Source organism: Canis lupus, chromosome 15 (genome assembly GCF_003254725.2).
Source record: "Canis lupus dingo isolate Sandy chromosome 15, ASM325472v2, whole genome shotgun sequence".
NCBI lineage: Eukaryota > Metazoa > Chordata > Mammalia > Carnivora > Canidae > Canis > Canis lupus.
This window is the reverse complement of record NC_064257.1, coordinates 38,362,119-38,381,773: the sequence shown is the minus strand read 5'-3', so window position 1 is coordinate 38,381,773 and position 19,655 is coordinate 38,362,119. Positions and strand designations below refer to the sequence as shown.

Here is a 19,655-nt window from a genome sequence, read left to right as displayed (position 1 = left end):
ATCCAAAATCAAGGATATAGATAAAAGAATGGTAAAAAAAAAATATTAACAGAGTTGTAGAATAATATCAAGCAGTCTAACACATATAATAATATATATTCATTTTTATGATTATATATATATATTTTTTTAAATGAGGGTCAAGTATTGAAGAAATACCACCAAACTTTCTACATTTGATATAAATGCATATCCTACAAATCCCAAGCAGGATACACACACACACACACACACACACACACACACACGCACCACCACCACCAACACCACCACCACCATCACCACCAAGACAGAGCATAATCAAATCACTAAAAATCTAAAGCAGCTGGCGGGGCGGTGGGGGGGTGGGGAAGACATTACAGGTAGAGGAACTAAGATGAAAAATTCTGCAGGCTTCTTGTCATAAATCATACAAACTATAGGACAATGGAACTAATATCTTTAAAATTCTGACCGAATAAAGCTGTGAATTTAGGTGCTATATTCAATAAGTATATCCTTCAAAGATAAAAGTGAAATAAACTTTGTTAGGCAAACAAGATCTGAGATAATTCATTTCCAGCAAACTACACTGTTAGAAATGTTAAAGATTTTTTTCTTTTCTTAGAAAGAAAATAATACCAGAGATCATCAAACCTACACAAAACAATAAAAAGTGCTGGAAATAGTAAACATATGAGTAAATATAATTTTTTCTCATTTTAAAAATTTATAGAAGAGACATCTTACTAAAGCAAAAATAATAACAATGTATCAGGTCTAACACACATAGAATTAAAATATATGATAATAGAATGAAGGATGGGGAATGGAATTATAACTGTTGTGAGAATCATGTTATACTTCAAGTGGTATACTATTTGAAGATAGACTGTAATACACTAAAAATGTATATTGTAAACCTCAGGGCAAAAACTAAAAATAAATAAAACAAACAAAGTGGTTTAGTTAGTAAGTCAGTGGTGGAGATAAAAATGGAATACTAAAACAAATACTCCATTAATCCACAATAAGGCAGAAACTGAGATGGAAAGGAACAAGGATAGAATAAATAGAAAGTAAATAACAAGATAATAGATTTAAATCCAACTCTCTCCATAACTACATCAAATGTAAATCAAAACATAAAGACTGGGTTAAAATATTTTTTAAAAACAAGCCCCAACTGTTAGCTGCCTATTTTTAAAAAACCTAAATATAAAGATTTATATAGGGATCCCTGGGTGGTGCAGCGGTTTAGCGCCTGCCTTTGGCCTAGGGCGCTATCCTGGAGACCCGGGATCGAGTCCCACGTCGGGCTCCCAGTGCATGGAGCCTGCTTCTCCCTCTGCCTATGTCTCTGCCTCTCTCTCTCTGTGTGACTATAATAAATAAATAAAAATTAAAAAAATAAAAATAAAGATTTAGATAGATCAAAAGAAGTTGGACTGTACTTTTCCTTATATGGAAATTTAAGGTCTTTATAGAGATCTCTCCCACATATCATAACATATCCTAATATGATAAGCTCATCAATTATAAAATCTTAAATATTATTTAATCCATATCTGTCTATCATGACTCACCAGGTATTTTCTTAGCTACCAATAGTGCCTAGTGACTATCTGCACGTTAAGTTTACACTGTTATTTCTGAAATTAGAATTTTAGAATGACATAAAATATTTTATTCCTATACTTATAGTCATCAATCTCTACTGACCTAGGATGGCCATCCAGAATTGTATGTTACTTTCCTCAAAATGTAAGATATTTTTGCTCTTCTATGACAACCATTTTTTTTGTGTGTGTGTCAGATCTAACTGTCTCAGCCTCTTTTTTAATTTGATTTCTAAATGTGAAATCAGTTTGGTGATCACATTTCAGAGTTACCATTATAATATGTGGCATTCAAACACACTGAAAGTGAAGCTTGCATTTTCATGTTATACATGAATGGATAAATGCCTTCGGTTTTTTAAAACTAAATTTAAACTTTCTGGAATCTTTGCCTTTAGAATGTGCTAATCATATACCATAAAACAGCTCTAACTTCTACAGAAAATAACTTAGCTAAGGATGCTACGTTCCATCTTTGCAGAGAAATGCAAATTTCTCAAAAGACTGAATAGTATTTTCTTAATAAAATATTTTTAAATTTTACATTCAGGGCACAGAAAGCATACTAAAAATATTCTCTGAGCTGCTGGAATTTTCAACTATTAGAACTGATCATTTTTATTCACCTTAAATCTTTGCCTCTCAGAATTTTATTGTACCACAGTGGATACATACTGTGAATAGCCAACAGTGCTCTTTCCTTGTATTATTTCTTTTCATTGCATTATCGCCAGCTAAAGACGCTCATAAATGTTGACACATTTTCATTGATTGCTTGAGAAATGTCGATATTTTCCTTTAGCTTCTTTGTTTACTTCTTTCCCATCCAACCTTGTCTTGACTTTGAAACCATTGTATACCTGACATGAAAAGAAAATACCTTAACATGTCTAATAGCTAATTATTTCAAAGCAAAACACTAAATAAATAAATAGCCTTTAAATCCCAAACTACAAATGAACAACTTTTCCAACTAAGAACCTTTATCAATTCAGACTCTGGTATTGTTCGTCAAAATGAATATGATCTCACATGTGCCTTTATGTGCTCCATTTTGAAAAGCTGTGTGCATTTTCTTAAGTTTTTATTTAAAATTACTTCACTCAGCATAATACCCTCCAGTTCCATCCACGTTGAAGAAAATGGTGGGTATTTGTCATTTCTAATGTCTGAGTAATATTCCATTGTATACATAAACCACATCTTCTTTATCCATTCATCTTTCGATGGACACCGAGGCTCCTTCCACAGTTTGGCTATTGTGGACATTGCTGCTATAAGCATCGGGGTGCAGGTGTCCCGGCGTTTCATTGCATCTGTATCTTTGGGGTAAATCCCCAGCAGTGCAATTGCTGGGTCGTAGGGCCATGTGTATGTCTCTTTCGTGAAATTTCTGTTGATGTCTTTTGCCCATTTCATGATTGGTTTGTTTGTTTCTTTACTGTTGAGTTTAATAAGTTCTTTATAGATCTTGGAAACTAGTCCTTTATCTGATATGTCATTTGCAAATATCATCTCCCATTCTGTAGGTTGTCTTTTAGTTTTTTTGACTGTATCCTTTGCTGTGCAAAAGCTTCTTATCTTGATGAAGTCCCAATAGTTCATTTTTGCTTTTGTTTCTTTTGCCTTCGTGGATGTATCTTGCAAGAAGTTACTGTGGCTGAGTTCAAAAAGGGTGTTGCCTGTGTTCTCCTCTAGGATTTTGATGGAATCTTGTCTCACATTTAGATCTTTCATCCATTTTGAGTTTATCTCTGTGTATGGTGCAAGAGAGTGGTCTAGTTTCATTCTTCTGCATGTGGATGTCCAATTTTCCCAGCACCATTTATTGAAGAGACTGTCTTTCTTCCAGTGGATAGTCTTTCCTCCTTTGTCGAATATTAGTTGACCATAAAGTTCAGGGTCCACTTCTGGATTCTCTATTCTGTTCCATTGATCTGTGTGTCTGTTTTTGTGCCAGTACCACACTGTCTCAATGACCACAGCTTTGTAGTACAACCTGAAATCTGGCATTGTGATGCCCCCAGCTATGGTTTTCTTTTTTAATATTCCCCTGGCTATTCGGGATCTTTTCTGGTTCCACACAAATCTTAAACAAGGATAAACAAGAGTTTATCTTAAACAAAACTCTTAAACAAGAGTTGTTCCAACTCTCTGAAGAAAGTCCATGGTATTTTGATAGGGATTGCATTAAACATGTAAATTGCCCTGGGTAACATTGACATTTTTTGACATTTTCACAATATTAATTCTTCCAATCCATGAACATGGAATATTTTTCCAAGTCTTGTGTCTTCCTCAATTTCTTTCAGAAGTGTTCTGTAGTTTTTAGGGTATAGATCCTTTACCTCTTTGGTTAGGTTTATTCCTAGGTATCTTATGCTTTTGGGTGCACTTGTAAATGGGATTGACTCCTTCATTTCTCTTTCTTCGGTCTCATTGTTAGTATATAGAAATGCCACTGACTTCTGGGCATTGATTTTGTATCCTGCCACACCCCCGAATTCCTGTATGAGTTCTAGCAATCTTGGTGTGGAGTCTTTTGGGTTTTCTATGTACAGTATCATGTCATCTGTGAAGAGGGAGAGTTTGACTTCTTCTTTGCCAATTTGAATGCCTTTTATTTCTTTTTGTTGCCTGATTGCTGAGGCTAGGACTTCCAGTACTATGTTGAATAGCAGTGGTGAGAGTGGACATCCCTGTCTTGTTCCTGATCTTAGGGGAAAGGCTCCCAGTGCTTCCCCATTGAGAATGATATTTGCTGTGGGCTTTTCATAGATGGCTTTTAAGATGTGGAGGAATGTTCCCTCTATCCCTACACTCTGAAGAGTTCTGATCAGGAATGGATGCTGTATTTTGTCAAATGCTTTCTCTGCATCTATTGAGAGGATCATATGGTTCTTGTTTTTTCTCTTGCTGATATAATGAATCACATTGATTGTTTTACGAGTGTTGAACCAGCCTTGCATCCCGGGGATAAATCCTACTTTGTCATGGTGAATAATCTTCTTAATGTACTGTTGGATCCTATTGGCTAGTATCTTGTTGAGAATTTTTGCATCCATGTTCATCAGGGATATTGGTCTATAATTCTCCTTTTTGGTGGAGTCTTTGTCTGGTTTTGGAATTAAGGTGATGCTGGCCTCATAGAACGAGTTTGGAAGTATTCCATCTCTTTCTATCTTTCTGAACAGCTTTAGTAGAATAGGTATGGTTTCTTCTTTAAACGTTTGATAGAATTCCCCAGGGAAGCCATCTGGCCCTGGACCTTTGTGTCTTGGGAGGTTTTTGATGACTGCTTCAATTTCCTCCCTGGTTATTGGTCTGTTCAGGTTTTCTATTTCTTCCTGTTCCAGTTTTGGTAGTTTGTGGCTTTCCAGAAATGCGTCCATTTCTTCTAGATTGCCTAATTTATTGGCATATAGCTATTCATAATATGTTTTTAAAATCGTTTGTATTTCCTTGGTGTTGGTATATTTTGAACTTATTTTTAAGAAAATTGACCAGTTTCATTCTTTGTATGTGCTGTCCAGTTTTTCCAACACCATTTGTTGAAGAGATGGTCTTTTTCCCATTGGATATTCTTTCCTGCTTTGTTGAAGGTTAATTGGCCATATAATTATGGGTTCATTTCTGGGTTTTCTATTTTGTTCTACTGATCTATGTGTCTATTTTTTTTGTACTAGTACCATGCTGTTTTGATCACTACAGCTTTGTAACTAACTTGAAATTTGGAATTGTTGACACCTCTAAAAGCTGAGTGCATTTTTTAACTAGTGAAATTTTATGGCACTTGGTTAAAGTGTGTTCTCCAATCTTTATTTAATAGAAATGTGTCTACTTGACTGTGAGTTTTCTTTATGTAAGACTTTCCCACTGTCACTTCTCCTCTCCCAACACCAACAATTTGGTGGGTATATTCAATCATTATCTTTGTAACTGCAAAAGAAAGAGCACCAAGCCAGGCTAAATTTTAGCCTTTTTCATACTTGTTCTTCTTTGACTCAAAAACCCCTGCCTAGACAAGATCCTTATGGTCTTTCACTAAAAGGGTTAGCCTAAGCATCTAGGCTTTGTTACATCTTCTGAAATAAAGTGGAAAAAAAATCCAAGGAGACTCAAGTACCTCTTTTCCCAAGGACCTCCAGTCATGAGCTCTCTAATCTCAGGATGCCCAGTCCAGTAACTATGCTTCTGGGAAGTGTCTGTCTGAATGCATTCCTGCCCTGCCACAACCCTTATCCCCCACTCATATCCCATAGGCTGCTGCTTTAGGAGTAAGTTCCTCAGCTTGAATTAAACAGCACCCAATCGTGTAATATGTTTAACACATTACCAACATGATATGAATGTCAGGCAGGTGGAGTATGTCAAACCCGCTTCCTCCTTTTTTCTTATATGGCTTCAATTATCTTTCACATTAGGCAAATAGAAGTTGGCTAATTTATATTCTTTTGTGAAGTATCTACCCTTCATTTATTTCTACAAAGAAGCAGTTATCAGTGACATACTTTGGATGTGCAACTCACATGAACCCCAAGCACACACAGTTGGTGGACTTCCCTATTGTTTGTGAAGCTTCCCTGCTGTTTAGGCCATACCTCCATCTGTAGGTACCAGGTGATCCAGCCCCTGTCTATACTCCCTGCTCTCTCTGCTATAACCATACTAACCTTCTTTCTATTCTGAAAATTACATTCATCTTTCCCACTAGAGGTTTAGGTTTGCTTGGCTTTCCCTTCAGTCCGGAATATTCTTTCTCCAGAAAGTTATTGATTCTTTCACTTCATTCAGGTCTCTGCTCAAATGCCATTTCCTCAGAGAGAGGAGATCACCCTATCTTAAAAAAAAAATAGCACCGTTTTATATCCCTCATAGCCCTTTTCACTAAATTACTTATGTGTGTCTTGGTTCATCCTCTGTCTCTCCCACTAGAAAGTAAGTTCCATGAGGGTAGAGACTTCATTTTGTGAACATTATTCCAGTGCCCAGCACACACTAGTCACTCAGAAAACATTTAGTGAATGGAAGGCAGGAAAGAAAGCAGGAAGGAAGGCAAGGAGGGATGGAGGAACAGAGAGAGTGAGGAAGAAGCTTTGTTCAGGATGTTCTCTTTAGCTCCTGCCACAGTTGGTCAGGGTGGCTGCCAGTCACACTCCATGGTTCCTGAGCATCTCCAATTGGGATCAGCCTGTGAGGCCCACCTAGACCTCCACCCTCATGAATTCTGAGGTGCTGAGTCTCTATGGAATTTACTTCGTCAGTTGTGAACTATCTCTTGCCATCTCTCCAGGGAGCTACTTCATGACGATCTTAAAGAAAAGTTTCCCTTTTTATACTATCTATATTATTTTCTCAAGATTTAAAGACGTAAAGTATGTGAGCATGACTGGTTAATCTTAGGCACCCAATAAAAGTTAAATTCCCCCTCACTTTTGCTCTATACAAATCTTAGGTGTTTTACAGATGTCCATGTTATCAGACAAAATAAATGAGTGCCAAGAAATTTTCATATGTTTTAAACTTTTACTTGTGACCAGAATTTGCTTTATAAAATTAAACAAGGAAATTCAGGTTCCCCTTAATTTTCAATTTTACTCTGTTCTCTGTGGGTGCTGAAAAAGATCTAAACTTCATTAGGATCACCAGAGCAGGTTACAAGAAGCACCTAGGCTGCATTTTAGGAGCAGATGATATTAAGAGACACTTGTGTTCAGCTAAATATCAGCCTTCCTATTACAAAGCATTAAAGACATTTCTTGGCAAGCCCAAACTTCCATTTCTAATAATACCATCTTTAGTATTTGTTTTGATCTTCTTCTGGCTGTCAGAATGCCATTTTTAAAATACCATCCTGTTACACTAATGCACAGCCTAGTAAAACATAATAGAAAGTAGACTCAGAAACCTTGGGTTCACTTCTTAGCTTCACCATTTACTAACTATGAAGTTGGGCAATGTTCTCAACTTGGTAATTTCTCTGAGCCTCTGATTCTTTATTTGATAGATGGAGATCATGATACAGTTAACCTTACCATGTTGTTATGAAGCTTAAATGAGAAAATGAATGGGCGGGACACAGATTAGCCACTTAATGAAAACTGCTCAAATCTGATTCAGGAACATAGATGGGATCATTCATTCTCCAGCCCAATTAAATAAACACATCTCAAAACCATAAGAGGTTTGGGGAAAAAGTCAAAAGCAATGAATAAGATTACTATTGCACTGTAAGCAAACCTAATTCCTATCATTTGTCACTTATCAGTGTAATGCAATGAAACAGCTAATACCTGAGCCATATATCTGTTCCTAACTACAATGAAAAGACTCAGAACCAGGCATCCTTCTCTCTGTTGAGTCACTGAATCATTCCCCTTCTCTGAAAGGACAGCAGCTAGATCTATGTTCCATGATCGCTTGTTCTTTAGCCATTGTTCAGGCAGAAGGACAACCATGACTAATACAGAAACATCCTGTTTCATACTGGACTCTAGTGAAATGGGAGTCCTGTATATCTAAGAGTAGGTGATCCAGAAGGAGACTCTGCCATTAAAAACTAGAGGACTCAGAATGCCTGGGTGGCTCCGTAGTGAAGCGTCTGCTTTTGGCTCAGGGCGTGATCCTGGGGTCCCGGGATCAAGTCCCATATCAGGCTTCCTTCATGGAGCCTGCTTCTCCTTCTGCCTGTGTCTCTGCCTGTGTGTGTGTGTGTGTGTGTGTGTGTGTGTGTGTGTGTGTGTGTCTCATGAATAAATGTATTTTTTTTAATTCTAGAGGACTCACACAACCCTTCATTTGATGTTAGGTGAGTCTAGTTATCCCATTCAATGTCAGAAGACTCACTGGAATCTCCTTACTCCATATTTATCCAAACCTACAACAGGTAATATCTTCTCTTTCCCTCAAATTTTGGAGTTGATTTTATAATAACAATAACAAACATATTTTTAATTTGAATATGAAGTCAGACAAAGAGGAATCTCTTTTTTTTTCAAAGAGGAATTTCTAGGCTGATTTTTCCTTTTCAGTTGTTTGTCTTTTTTTGTTTTTACTTTAACAAATATTTAGTGGGTGCCTACTGCACAACAGGTACTTTCATAATAATTATCTCATTTAATGACAGCAGGACAGTAATTGTCAAAAATATGGGCTTTAGAGACAAAGATTTGGGTTCAAGGTCAGGTTCCACTGCTATGTCTAGAGATTTGTCATTATCATCCCCATTTCATGATAAGGAAATTGAAGCTAAGGCAGATTTTAAAACTTAACCAAAACCACCCAGCCAGCAAGAGGCAGAGTTGAAATTTCAACCCAAGTCTGTCTGACCAAAGTTTCTGTTTGTCAGGATTTCCTAGTTGTTCTTTCAGTGTGAAGATAACTGTCACACACAGTAGTTCTGAAAATGTTGGATCACACTCTCTTTTGAGAATATTAAGAAATCTGTGGGATTTCTCCCCAGAAACATAGGATATATGTTTACTATATCCACATATTATATAGTATTTATAATTTCAGGAGGTTAACAGATCTTTTGAAACCCAACCCCTAGACGTCTATGGAGTTTAAATTAACCCTTACTGTGGTTATTAAATTAACCTTAAGCTATGGCTGTTGTCATAGTGTCCAGAAATGGTGTCTTATCAGTAATGGGTCATCTTTCAGGAAGTGGTGACAGATCATAAGTCACACATAAAAGGTAACCCATTCTTAGTCATTCCTTATGTATGTATTGGGCACCCCTTCTGTACCAGGAACTCTTCGAGTCATTAGGCACATAGCAGAGTATGAAACTGATGAAAACATTTGCTCCCTGAGGAACTTACATCCTAACTGGTGATTTTCTTATGTGCTCACTTCCCACCCATAAGTGGAGTTCCAAGTTTCTTACCTCTCATGTTAAAATCTGGGCACACCTATTCCCTGCTGTAGTATATAGATTCAATTTTGATCTACACAAACCAGATTTTTTTCGATTGATATAGTTAAATTGAAGGAACTTACCTCAACACAATAAAGGTCATAGATGAAAAGCACAGAGCTAACATCTCTACTCAATGAAAAATGAAGCTCTGCCTCTAAGATCTAGAACAAAGACAGGATGCCCATTCTTGCCACTTCTATTCAACATAATACTGGGAGTTCTAGCCAGGACAATTAGTCAATAAAAGGAAATGAAAAACATCCAAATCAGAAGGGAAGAGGTAAAATTATCTGTGTTTGCAGATGAGATGACTTTATATGTAGAAAACCTTAACAACACACACAAAAAAATTATTGAATTAATGAATTCAGCAGTTTCAGGACACAAAATCAAGATATGAAAATCAGTTAGATTTCCTTTTTTTATATATTACTTATTTATTTATTTGAGGGAGAGAGCACAGTGTGAGGAGGAGCAGAGGGAGAGGGAGAGAGAGAATTTCAAGCAGACTTTATCCTAAGCACAGAGCCCAACACAAGGTTCAATCCCACAACCTTGAGCTGAAATCAAGAGTCAGAAGTTCAACAATGGAGCCATCCAGGCACTGACTGCATTTCTATACTAAAAACATATCTAAAAAGGAAATTTTTTTTTAATTAGGCTCCATGCCCAGCATTGAGTCCAACACGAGCCTTGAACTCATGATCCTGAGATTAAGAACTAAGCTGAGATCAAGAGTCCAATGCTAAAAAAAGAGAGAGAGAGAGAGAATCCGATGCTTTCTCTCTCTCAAATAAATAAATAAATCTTTTTTTTTAAAAAAGGTGTCATTTCTATTTTCATTTATCCAAGCAGTCACTGAACAGAAACTGAGTGCCTCCCAGGTGCCAAACCAGCCTGATAGCGGCAACTTTCCAGGGTCCTTTGTACGCCACAATTGTTGGTATATATAAAAAAGAAAGATAGAAAATCTAACAGCATTCTAGAGAATAACATTAAGAGTAGGAGAGGTGTCATGAAGAAAAGCAAGGACCCGAATGAAAACATGAAAATAAAACTAACAGGTAAAGAAAGTGACTAAAGAAAAATAGAGTGAAAAAGAAAATGATGGAACTCGTATGAGGAAATGGAAAAAAAATATATATATATATGTTGAAAACAGTTGTCACTGGTCTTGAAAGCATATTCCCATTAGAGAAACAGGGCAATGATTGAACACAGTAGTGACCGGATTGAACAGAGCAATGAGTGAATAGTACCCAGGAAACTTTCAGAGGGTGGAACAAGACTGAGCCAAGGAAGAGATGTAAAGATCAGATGGTCTGAATACCAATTTCAAATTGCTAGTTAGGTGCCTACATGAATGTCTCATTGTTTCTCATTTTCTTTCCCCAAATCTCATCTTTTGTAAATCCAGAAAAGCTGGCTATATAGTCAGATAAAATGAGCCTGGGTCATTGAGGAGCTTCAGTATAACAGGTACAATGAATAGGATTCCATTTCTCTCCCCAAGCCCAGTGAAGTCCGTCTTAAAAAGCACTGGAATCATGTCTCTGCTCAATAATTCCCAGAAATGCATTTCACAGCCTTTAGTCAAATGAAATTAGTAGCTTATTTACATCCCCAGAAGGTTTACCAGGCACTTCCTCTTAAATGCAATTTGTGTTTAAAATAATGATCCCATGCGGTATTTCTTTTTCATCAAATGAGCTTAAAAAGTAAGCAAAAAAGATATTTCTGTTCCACAAAATCAATCGTCTGGGATTTGGTCGAGGTTCTCTACTTATTTACATAATATGATTCATCTATAATGGTTCATTTGGCTTACTTTGTTTATTGGTTGGTGAAGGCAGTAAATTTGCAGAGTATATGAGCATGGGGAAGAAAAGACAATTAAAATAACAAAAAAAAAAAAAAAAAAAAGGAGCACAAAGGGTTTAGTCCACATCTGGTAATTAAACTTCTCAGTGTTTCAGTTTAAATTTCATTCTGCCCATTTACCAGGAGGTGACACTATGAGCCTGTGCAGTTTTCTTTTCCCTGCTGGAGGCTGTGGCACCTGGCCCTCCGCCCAGATCACTTTGACATTTCACTTCATCTGGGTGGTTTCTGTCATTTTCTGCTTGAGAAAATTGAAGGCCAGAGAAGATAAGTGACTTCCCAACACTCCCATCGAAGTCAGCAGCAGAGCCAGGCTACAATTTACAGGCAGATCCTTCACCATCCAGGTGGCAGCTGCTCAGATTTTCAGCTCTGTTCCAGGTTTATTCACTAGGACAGGAGAGTGTGGGTGCTGCTGGAGAACGTTCTGGGGGTTGGGTGTTACTGTGAGAAAACCAACGCCTCATTAGAACATGTTCTTATGCAGTTCTCAACTCGTACTGAAAAACTTAGTGCAAGGGACATTATTCAGTTTTATTAACATATCAGTGCAGAACCCCCCCCCAAAAAAAAAACAAAAAAAAAAAAAACACATTGCTTTTCATGAAGTAAAAGGAAAAAAATAAATCGAAGTTCAGTTTTAATGATTTTCTTTTATTTTTTATTTTTAGGTTATTCTTTCTGGCTCAAAAAGCCCTATCCTCCCCCATTGATTTCGCCCCCTAGGTACAAGGGCCAACTGTTCTTTCTGGTGGGCAGACAGCTTTCCATCATTAGTCTCTGCATTTTGTTTAAAATCATATGACCCAGTTGGAACCAAGAGGACTATGATTCTTTCCTAGGAGGTTTGAGGGAGATAAAGTTGTAAAATTAGATCCTCTCCCCTTTCAGAGGCTCTATGGGAATGAGGAATATGTTTTGAATTCTTCTCTGTAAGCACAAAAGGGAACCACAGTGGACTTCCAACCTGACTAGTTTCAGCCTAACTGCCTTCCTGTTTTTTGGTTTTTGTTTTTTGTTTTTACCTGTCATGACTTATCCAGAACAGTGGTTCTCAAACTCGAATGAGCAGCAGAATCACCTTGGAGGGCTTATGAAAACACAGATTGCTGGGTTTCACTCCCCAAGTTTCTGATTCAGCAGGTTTGGGGTGGGGCCCTGATAATTTGCATTTCTACCAATGCCCAGGTGGTAATAGTCTGGGGAAACACAAATTTATTTTATTTATTTATTTATTTATTTTTGGAAACACAAATTTAAAGTCAAATTAGGAATACCATCTTCTTTCTTTCAGCCATGTCAGTAAAGTTCTATGATTTTATGTTCAAACTTTCTAAAAAAACAAAAACCTTTCTTTTTAAGGGCAGTTTTAGGTTGAGAAATAGAGAAATTACCAAGAGAAATACAGGCCTTTTGGCAATGGTTTTTGCCTCTGGGTACATCAGAATTATCTGGGGGAACTTTTTTTTTAAAGATCACTGCTGGATCCCAGCCCCAGAGATAACTCATTTAGTTGGTTTGGGTTAGCTTTTATCACTTTTTTAGGTGATTCGTCCAACTGTGCTCTGAACCCAATGAGACTGTTAATAGTGTCAGGTTTCCTTTTATAATCAGCTTATTTTCTTGAGCGTCTTTGGAACACAGCCTGAGCAGCACCTCCTATGCTTTCCACCATAAGCTCTCTGGTGCCACCTCCTGTTTTCCCAAAAATGTCCTCTTGTATAGCCTTCAGAGCTCACCGCACCCTTAGTGTCCAGGGGACAGAGTGTGGTGATGCCCACCCCACCCCCACTTGCCCCCACTGTCTTTCAGGTGAGTCCAACTACTAACACAGGAAAACAAATCAGCGCTCCCTGGGACAGCTTGGTGTAGGCCAGTAACCAACCGCCAGCCCGGACAGGTTTCCGGGAATTTTGATAAAAGGGTATGCAGTTTAGGTGAGCAGTTTAAGGCCGTGATTACAACAGTCAAAAGTGCTTCATAGTTTTGATGCAACTAACTCAGATATTAGGGAGCATCACACAGCTCGAGTGTTAGATTTTCATAACCAAACATTTGGTTCTCTTGTCCTTTCCTCAGATTCTCTCAATGATAAGATGAGTCCTCTTCTAACATAAGGATGATTCTACCCTAAAATTTTCTGGCCCAAGGCCTTTAATACTACTGCTTAACATTTAAACAAAATATCATCCTGAATTTTTTCTGTTTCCATTTTTGTGTCTCATACGGTGTGCACATAGCTCTTAGAGAAACTGTCTTCTCATTTTACTTTCAGTGCCCTAAAGGGAAAGGGGCTTGAGATATTCATTTCATCTGTGTTTCCTGAAAGGCAAAACTTTATTAGGAAGACAGTAATAATATTCCCGTTGTTGCATGGTCATTACTGTATTGTAAGTGACACTCAGACTAGACTAAAAAGCATAGAGTCAGAGTCATTTCAGATGATAGATCACATTCACAACCAATTAATATGTGGTAGGGAATAGAAATAACTGACTTTTCTTTTGGCTTTGAGCTTACTGTGGAGAGATTAGTTTTTTTTGGCTACCCTCAGGAACTGCTCAGCTTTGCTTATGATTCTACATTCCCTACCAGGGGACTTGTTTTTGATACACTATATGGAAATCTTTTGAAAGTTGATGCATATGGAAATCTTTTGGTCTGTGCACATGGATTTAACTTCATAAGAGGACCAGAAACTAGAGAGCAGTATCCAAATAAATTTATCCAGCGAGATGACACTGAAAGATTTTACATTTTGAACACAATATTCAACCTACCAGAGACCTACCTGTTGGCCTGCCTTGTAGATTTTTTTACTAATTGTCTTAGATATACCAGCTGTGAAACAGGATTTAAAGATGGGGGACCTCTTCATGTCTTACCGAAGTATGTTCCAGGGTGTAAGAGATGCTGTCGACTGGGTTCATTATAAGGGTTCCCTTAAGGAAAAGACAGTTGAAAATCTTGAGAAGTATGTAGTCAAAGATGGAAAACTGCCTTTGCTTTTGAGCCGAATGAAAGAAGTAGGGAAAGTGTTTCTTGCCACCAACAGTAACTATAAATATACAGATAAAATTATGACTTACCTGTTTGATTTCCCACATGGCCCCAAGCCTGGGAGTTCCCATCGACCATGGCAGTCCTACTTTGACCTGATTTTGGTGGATGCACAGAAGCCACTCTTTTTTGGAGAAGGCACTGTACTGCATCAGGTGGATACTAAAATTGGCAAGCTGAAAATTGGTACCTACACAGGGCCCTTACAGCATGGCATCGTCTACTCAGGAGGTTCATCAGATACAGTCTGTGATCTCTTGGGAGCCAAGGGCAAAGATATTTTGTATATTGGAGATCACATTTTTGGAGGCATTTTATTTATTTTTTTTTATTTTTATTTATTATTTATGATAGTCACACAGAGAGAGAGAGAGAGAGGCAGAGACACAGGCAGAGGGAGAAGCAGGCTCCATGCACTGGGAGCCCGATGTGGGATTCGATCCCGGGTCTTTTGGAGGCATTTTAAAATCAAAGAAACGGCAAGGGTGGCAAACTTTCTTGGTGATTCCTGAACTTGCACAGGAGCTGCATGTCTGGACTGTTAAGAGTGCACTTTTCGAAAAGATTCAGAGCTTGGATATTTTCTTGGGTGAACTCTACAAGCATCTTGACAGCAGCAGCAATGAGCGCCCAGACATTAGTTCCATTCAGAGACGTATTAAGAAAGTAACTCATGACATGGACATGTGCTATGGGATGATGGGAAGCCAGTTTCGCAGTGGCTCCCGACAGACCCTCTTTGCCAGTCAGGTGATGCAATATGCTGATCTCTATGCAGCATCTTTCATCAACCTGCTGTATTATCCATTCAGCTACCTCTTCAGAGATGCTCATGTCTTGATGCTTCATGAATCAACGGTGGAACACACACATGTAGATATCAATGAGATGGAGTCCCTTCTTGCCACCCGGAACTGCATATCAGTTGATTTCAAAGATACCGACTATAAGCAGCACCAGTTGACCCGGTCGATTAGTGAGATTAAACCCCCCAACCTCTTCTCACTGGCCCCCAGGAAATTACATACTGCCATGATGAAGATGATGATGAGGAAGAGGAACAGGAAGAAGAAAAAGGAGGAAAACCAAAACTGAGCATCCATTAAACAAGTCTGGCAGGACTCACAGGAGCAGAGAATAGTTTCTAGTGGTGGGTAGGGAGCTCCATCAAAGGTATATCTGGAAAGTTTCTGAAGACTTTAAAATATTTTAATCATAGAGAGATACTTCTTAGTTTTGTTTGCACTCTTTGCAGATGGTTCAAATTGTAATGGAGTCTGTATTGAAAGAAAGTAAGGGTAAAGCTGGGCTGAACTGCATGCAGATGGCTCCAAGGTAGCTTGTGACACTGTTTCCTTGTCTTGTTACATCCTCAGTATGTATTGGCTACACCAGGGGTGGTGAAGAGTCTCAGAGTGGAGCAAGGGTGATGGGAAGAGGTGATCCAAAAATGATGTTATGTTACAAATTGTGCTCTTACTCCAAAGTCCATCCTGAATTTTTCCGTGCATTACACAGTATTACATATCAGTGGAGAAATATATTGTTCCCATTATCAAATGTAGTCTGTTCAGGTCAGGGTTCCTTTTATGAGCTTTCAAGTGTCCTCTATGCCTGTGGGCAAACTAGGGGCTGCAGTGGCGTTGCACAAGGGTTTGCTTTGCTGAGGACTGGTCTGGAATGCACTGCTGTGATTCTGTTTTGAGGTAAAAGTCTTCATCTCTTCTTATATTTTTTGATAGCAGAGATGCTTATTATCCAAAAACCATCTTTTTCTCATCTGGGATGAATCTGTAGAAAGAATTTAAGCTGAAAGAGGACAAAGGAACAAGCTCTGTGAAAAGGAAAAAGGAGGAACCCCCTTCTTTCATTAGAGTATAACTGAGTGAACTTCTTAGTGTGGGCTAGTGTGGCTCATGCTCCCAGAGTCCCAGCCTTCTCTGTCCTTTAGGGTGGATTGCTATAGTTCAAAGTCAAGCTTTAGAGGATGGGAAAATGGTGAAGTCAGAACCTTCCTAAAGCAGAGGGCACAATCAGTGTGAATAAATTCACTTCAGAATCCCAAGAGAAATCACTTCTTGTTGTTTTGAACAAGAATGGATCATTACTGTGTACTAAAGGTGCAGTCAGAGTGGCTACAGCAGTTCCTACATAGTATAGACTTGTACTTTACCCTTCCTATATTCCTTCCATTCTTACTGGTGAACACAGATGGTAGATTTAGCTGCTCTAGAATTCAATAAAGTATAATATTTCTAAAATTAAAAAAAAGAAAAGAAAAAAGAAATAACTGACTTTTGCAATGTGCCAGGCACCGTGTTAGGTGCTTTATGATGAATCTGGTATGAATTAGGAGACTGGAATTCAGAAGAGTAAGACATCTTGCCTGAGGTTAGCAGGTAGAGTCAGACTATCCTAGGTAGTCGTTACAAGTGAAGGCCTTGGAGGCAGGATCACTGTGGTATTCCCAGCATCTAGAACTATGCCTGGCCTGCGGGCACTCAATAAATACCTTTCAAATGACAGAATGAGCAAAATGAATCTGACTCCAGAGTCCATGTTATCATTCCATAGATATTACCGTGCAAACGACTGGCCTCGGAGGAAATGTCTAAATCTTGACTAAGGGGCTGTGGAAAAGTTAGGTACCTGCCACCCAGACTCTACCAGATAACAGGCAGGAGCACCCCCATCTTTAGCTTGACGCATGCCTGAAGCAATTACACGAGTCTGTGGCTCAGCTTTCTGAACAGAGATAGGGCAAAGGCAGGGAAGAAATTTGCAATTTCAGTAGTAAATCCCAGTCCTCAGTGTTGAGCTCTGAGTATGCCCATTCTCTGGCATTTAGCCTGTCTATTATACACAGCCAGCAAGATCACTAACGTGCAATAACGGAGACTGACCACCATGAAAACATAGCAAGGAAATTTCATACATCAGATCAATAGGAATCTAAATTAAGGCTTCAGGATTGATGCTTTTTTTCTTGTCCATTTATTATATATCATTCCTTTCTATACTATTAAATGTGCAATTTTTGTTGTAAAGTATAACCCCGAGTCATTAAGTCATTATAATTATTAAGCAAGGCACTCATAATCATCATCGAATCATAAGCCTCCATAATCAGAATAGTCCCGTATCTGACATGACTTTAATTTATAAAGTGTCTCACTGATAAATTTAAATGTTGTGACAAACTGATAATCAGCTACATGCAGATGTAACTATATTTTAAGTATTAACAGAACAGGCTTCTCTTTAAATAAATTAAAAATATTAACGGTGGCTGTGCTAGTTCTTCTGCACAGCAGATTGGTGTCCTTCACAAATTATTTAAGGTGTTAGCTTATAAATATATTCATAGGATTTTAGAACCCTGATTGACAATCACGGATGAAATATTATCTTTAAATATTGGGTATGATCCCAAAAGAAAAGACTGATCTGGTTAAAGTGTTTAGATGTGTGGATTTGTGTGTGCCAGGTGTGAGCAAATATGTGTGACCAAAAATGGCCTAGCAGCCATCATGGAGGGTTCACCCTATTGCACCAGCGTGGAGGCTGTGGTTTTTATCACAGTCAGAGTTACTTTATACATATTCTTTAAAATGCTTCCACAGTGATAACTTGGTTGTTGATTACCTAATCAGCTAGACAAGGCAAGAAAGTACCAGGTATTCATTTTTAAAACGCCATTCTAAGACATACCACCATGTACAGCCTACGAGTGAGTCAGAAAGGAAGGGAAGTAAGAGTTTTTAGGCTCTCTTACTGGAATACTTGGTTTCAGTACTGTCGCATATTTATAAAATATAGTTATTCCCCGATGAAGCTTTCCGAAATCACCTAAATGTGTATAGGTGTGCATTCAGAGAGAAGTGGGGAGGTGGAGAAACAGAGTAAGAGAGAAAGAAGAGAGAAGAGGCATAGATAGAATTTGAGGGGCAGAGTTTCTAGGATTTCTTAGCCTGATAGAATGCTCACTCCTGTATTAAAGCACCTCTTAGGTGATGGGTACAGACACATGAGGAAGGTTTTTACTTTTCTTGGTACTCATCCTCATTACCTACCTCCTCCTCCATCTATTTACACATTTCTGAATCCCTAGGTGTTTTCATTCCCAAGCGGTATACCTTCTGTAGGAACTACAGAGAAGAGCAGATCAGGAAGTCAGGGCAGCTGTGTATAATGCAGCCATGCTGCCATGTTTCTGTACGGTGGTTAAAACTAAGGGATGGCTCAAAAGAGCCTTCAACTCCCATCTTTATCAGCCCCCCACCAAGCTAGCTCAAATATACGTATGTTAATTTAAGTAAAAATTGTGAGCTTGCTACACAAACTCAACTTTAAGACAAGTTCCCAGGCACCTTTACCAACGAGACCAGCACCCTTAAGATTTTACTATACAAATATTCTGGAACAGCCACTACATGTGTCATCCAGTGCATTTGGATTCAACTCACTCTGTGACAAGTGAACAATTACTTATCCCATTTGTGGAGCCCAAGGACAGAGGGACAAATCCAGAAAAAGGAAACTTTATTGCCTCTTAGAATCAAGAAGAAAATCCTATTCCTTGAACTGTAATCTCCTAGTATGATAGAAAACACAACATTCTGAACTGAACCTGGGATGTATTTAGAGACATCTTCACTTCCAGAGCTATTAAGTTATTCAGTACCTTTTGAGGAAGGAAACATTTTTAGAAGAAACAATGAGGTTAAGAAAAGTGCTAATACAAGGAAATGATGTGAGCTGAATCTTAAGAGGTGAGTTGGTGTTCTCTGAGTGGCAGTCAGGTGCAGGGAAGGGAAGGTAGTAATAAACTCAAGGCAGAGGGGTCAAGGTGCAAAGGCATGGGAATGGAGAAGGTGTGCTTCCATGAAAGCAGGAACTAAGTCGGCCACATCCAACATCGTATCCCCAGAGCTTAACACAGCTGCTGGTAACATAGGAAGCACTCTCCATACATTTGAACATTAAATGAACAGATCAATTAACTACCGGCAGGACAGTGTAGCTAATGGAGAGGAGTGATGTGTTGTGTGTGAAACAATAAATCTGAGAGAGACGTAGGGCCAGATTATGATCATTCCTGTAGACCAAGCTCTGAATATTCAGAAAGAAGGAGGAAAGACAGAAAGAAGGAGGCCTTTGGGAAATTTTTAAGTGGACAGGGGACATGACCA

The 19,655-nt window shown here is 38.4% G+C and overlaps 2 protein-coding genes across 17 annotated transcripts in view; both read left to right on the top strand.

Annotated features, from left to right (window-relative positions):
* LOC112654699 (cytosolic purine 5'-nucleotidase-like) overlaps positions 1-15,782 on the top strand; it is a 34,700-nt gene extending 18,918 nt beyond the window's left edge. Inside the window, 5 exon segments of the mRNA XM_025439310.3 lie at positions 13,129-13,215; positions 13,883-14,266; positions 14,268-14,772; positions 14,921-15,469; positions 15,472-15,782. Of these exon segments, the coding sequence (XP_025295095.3) occupies positions 13,129-13,215; positions 13,883-14,266; positions 14,268-14,772; positions 14,921-15,469; positions 15,472-15,569 (1,623 nt within the window). The 3' untranslated portion in view covers positions 15,570-15,782.
* ANKS1B (ankyrin repeat and sterile alpha motif domain containing 1B) overlaps positions 1-19,655 on the top strand; it is a 1,053,015-nt gene that overhangs the window by 836,216 nt on the left and 197,144 nt on the right. The gene's annotated exons all lie outside the window — the stretch shown is intronic.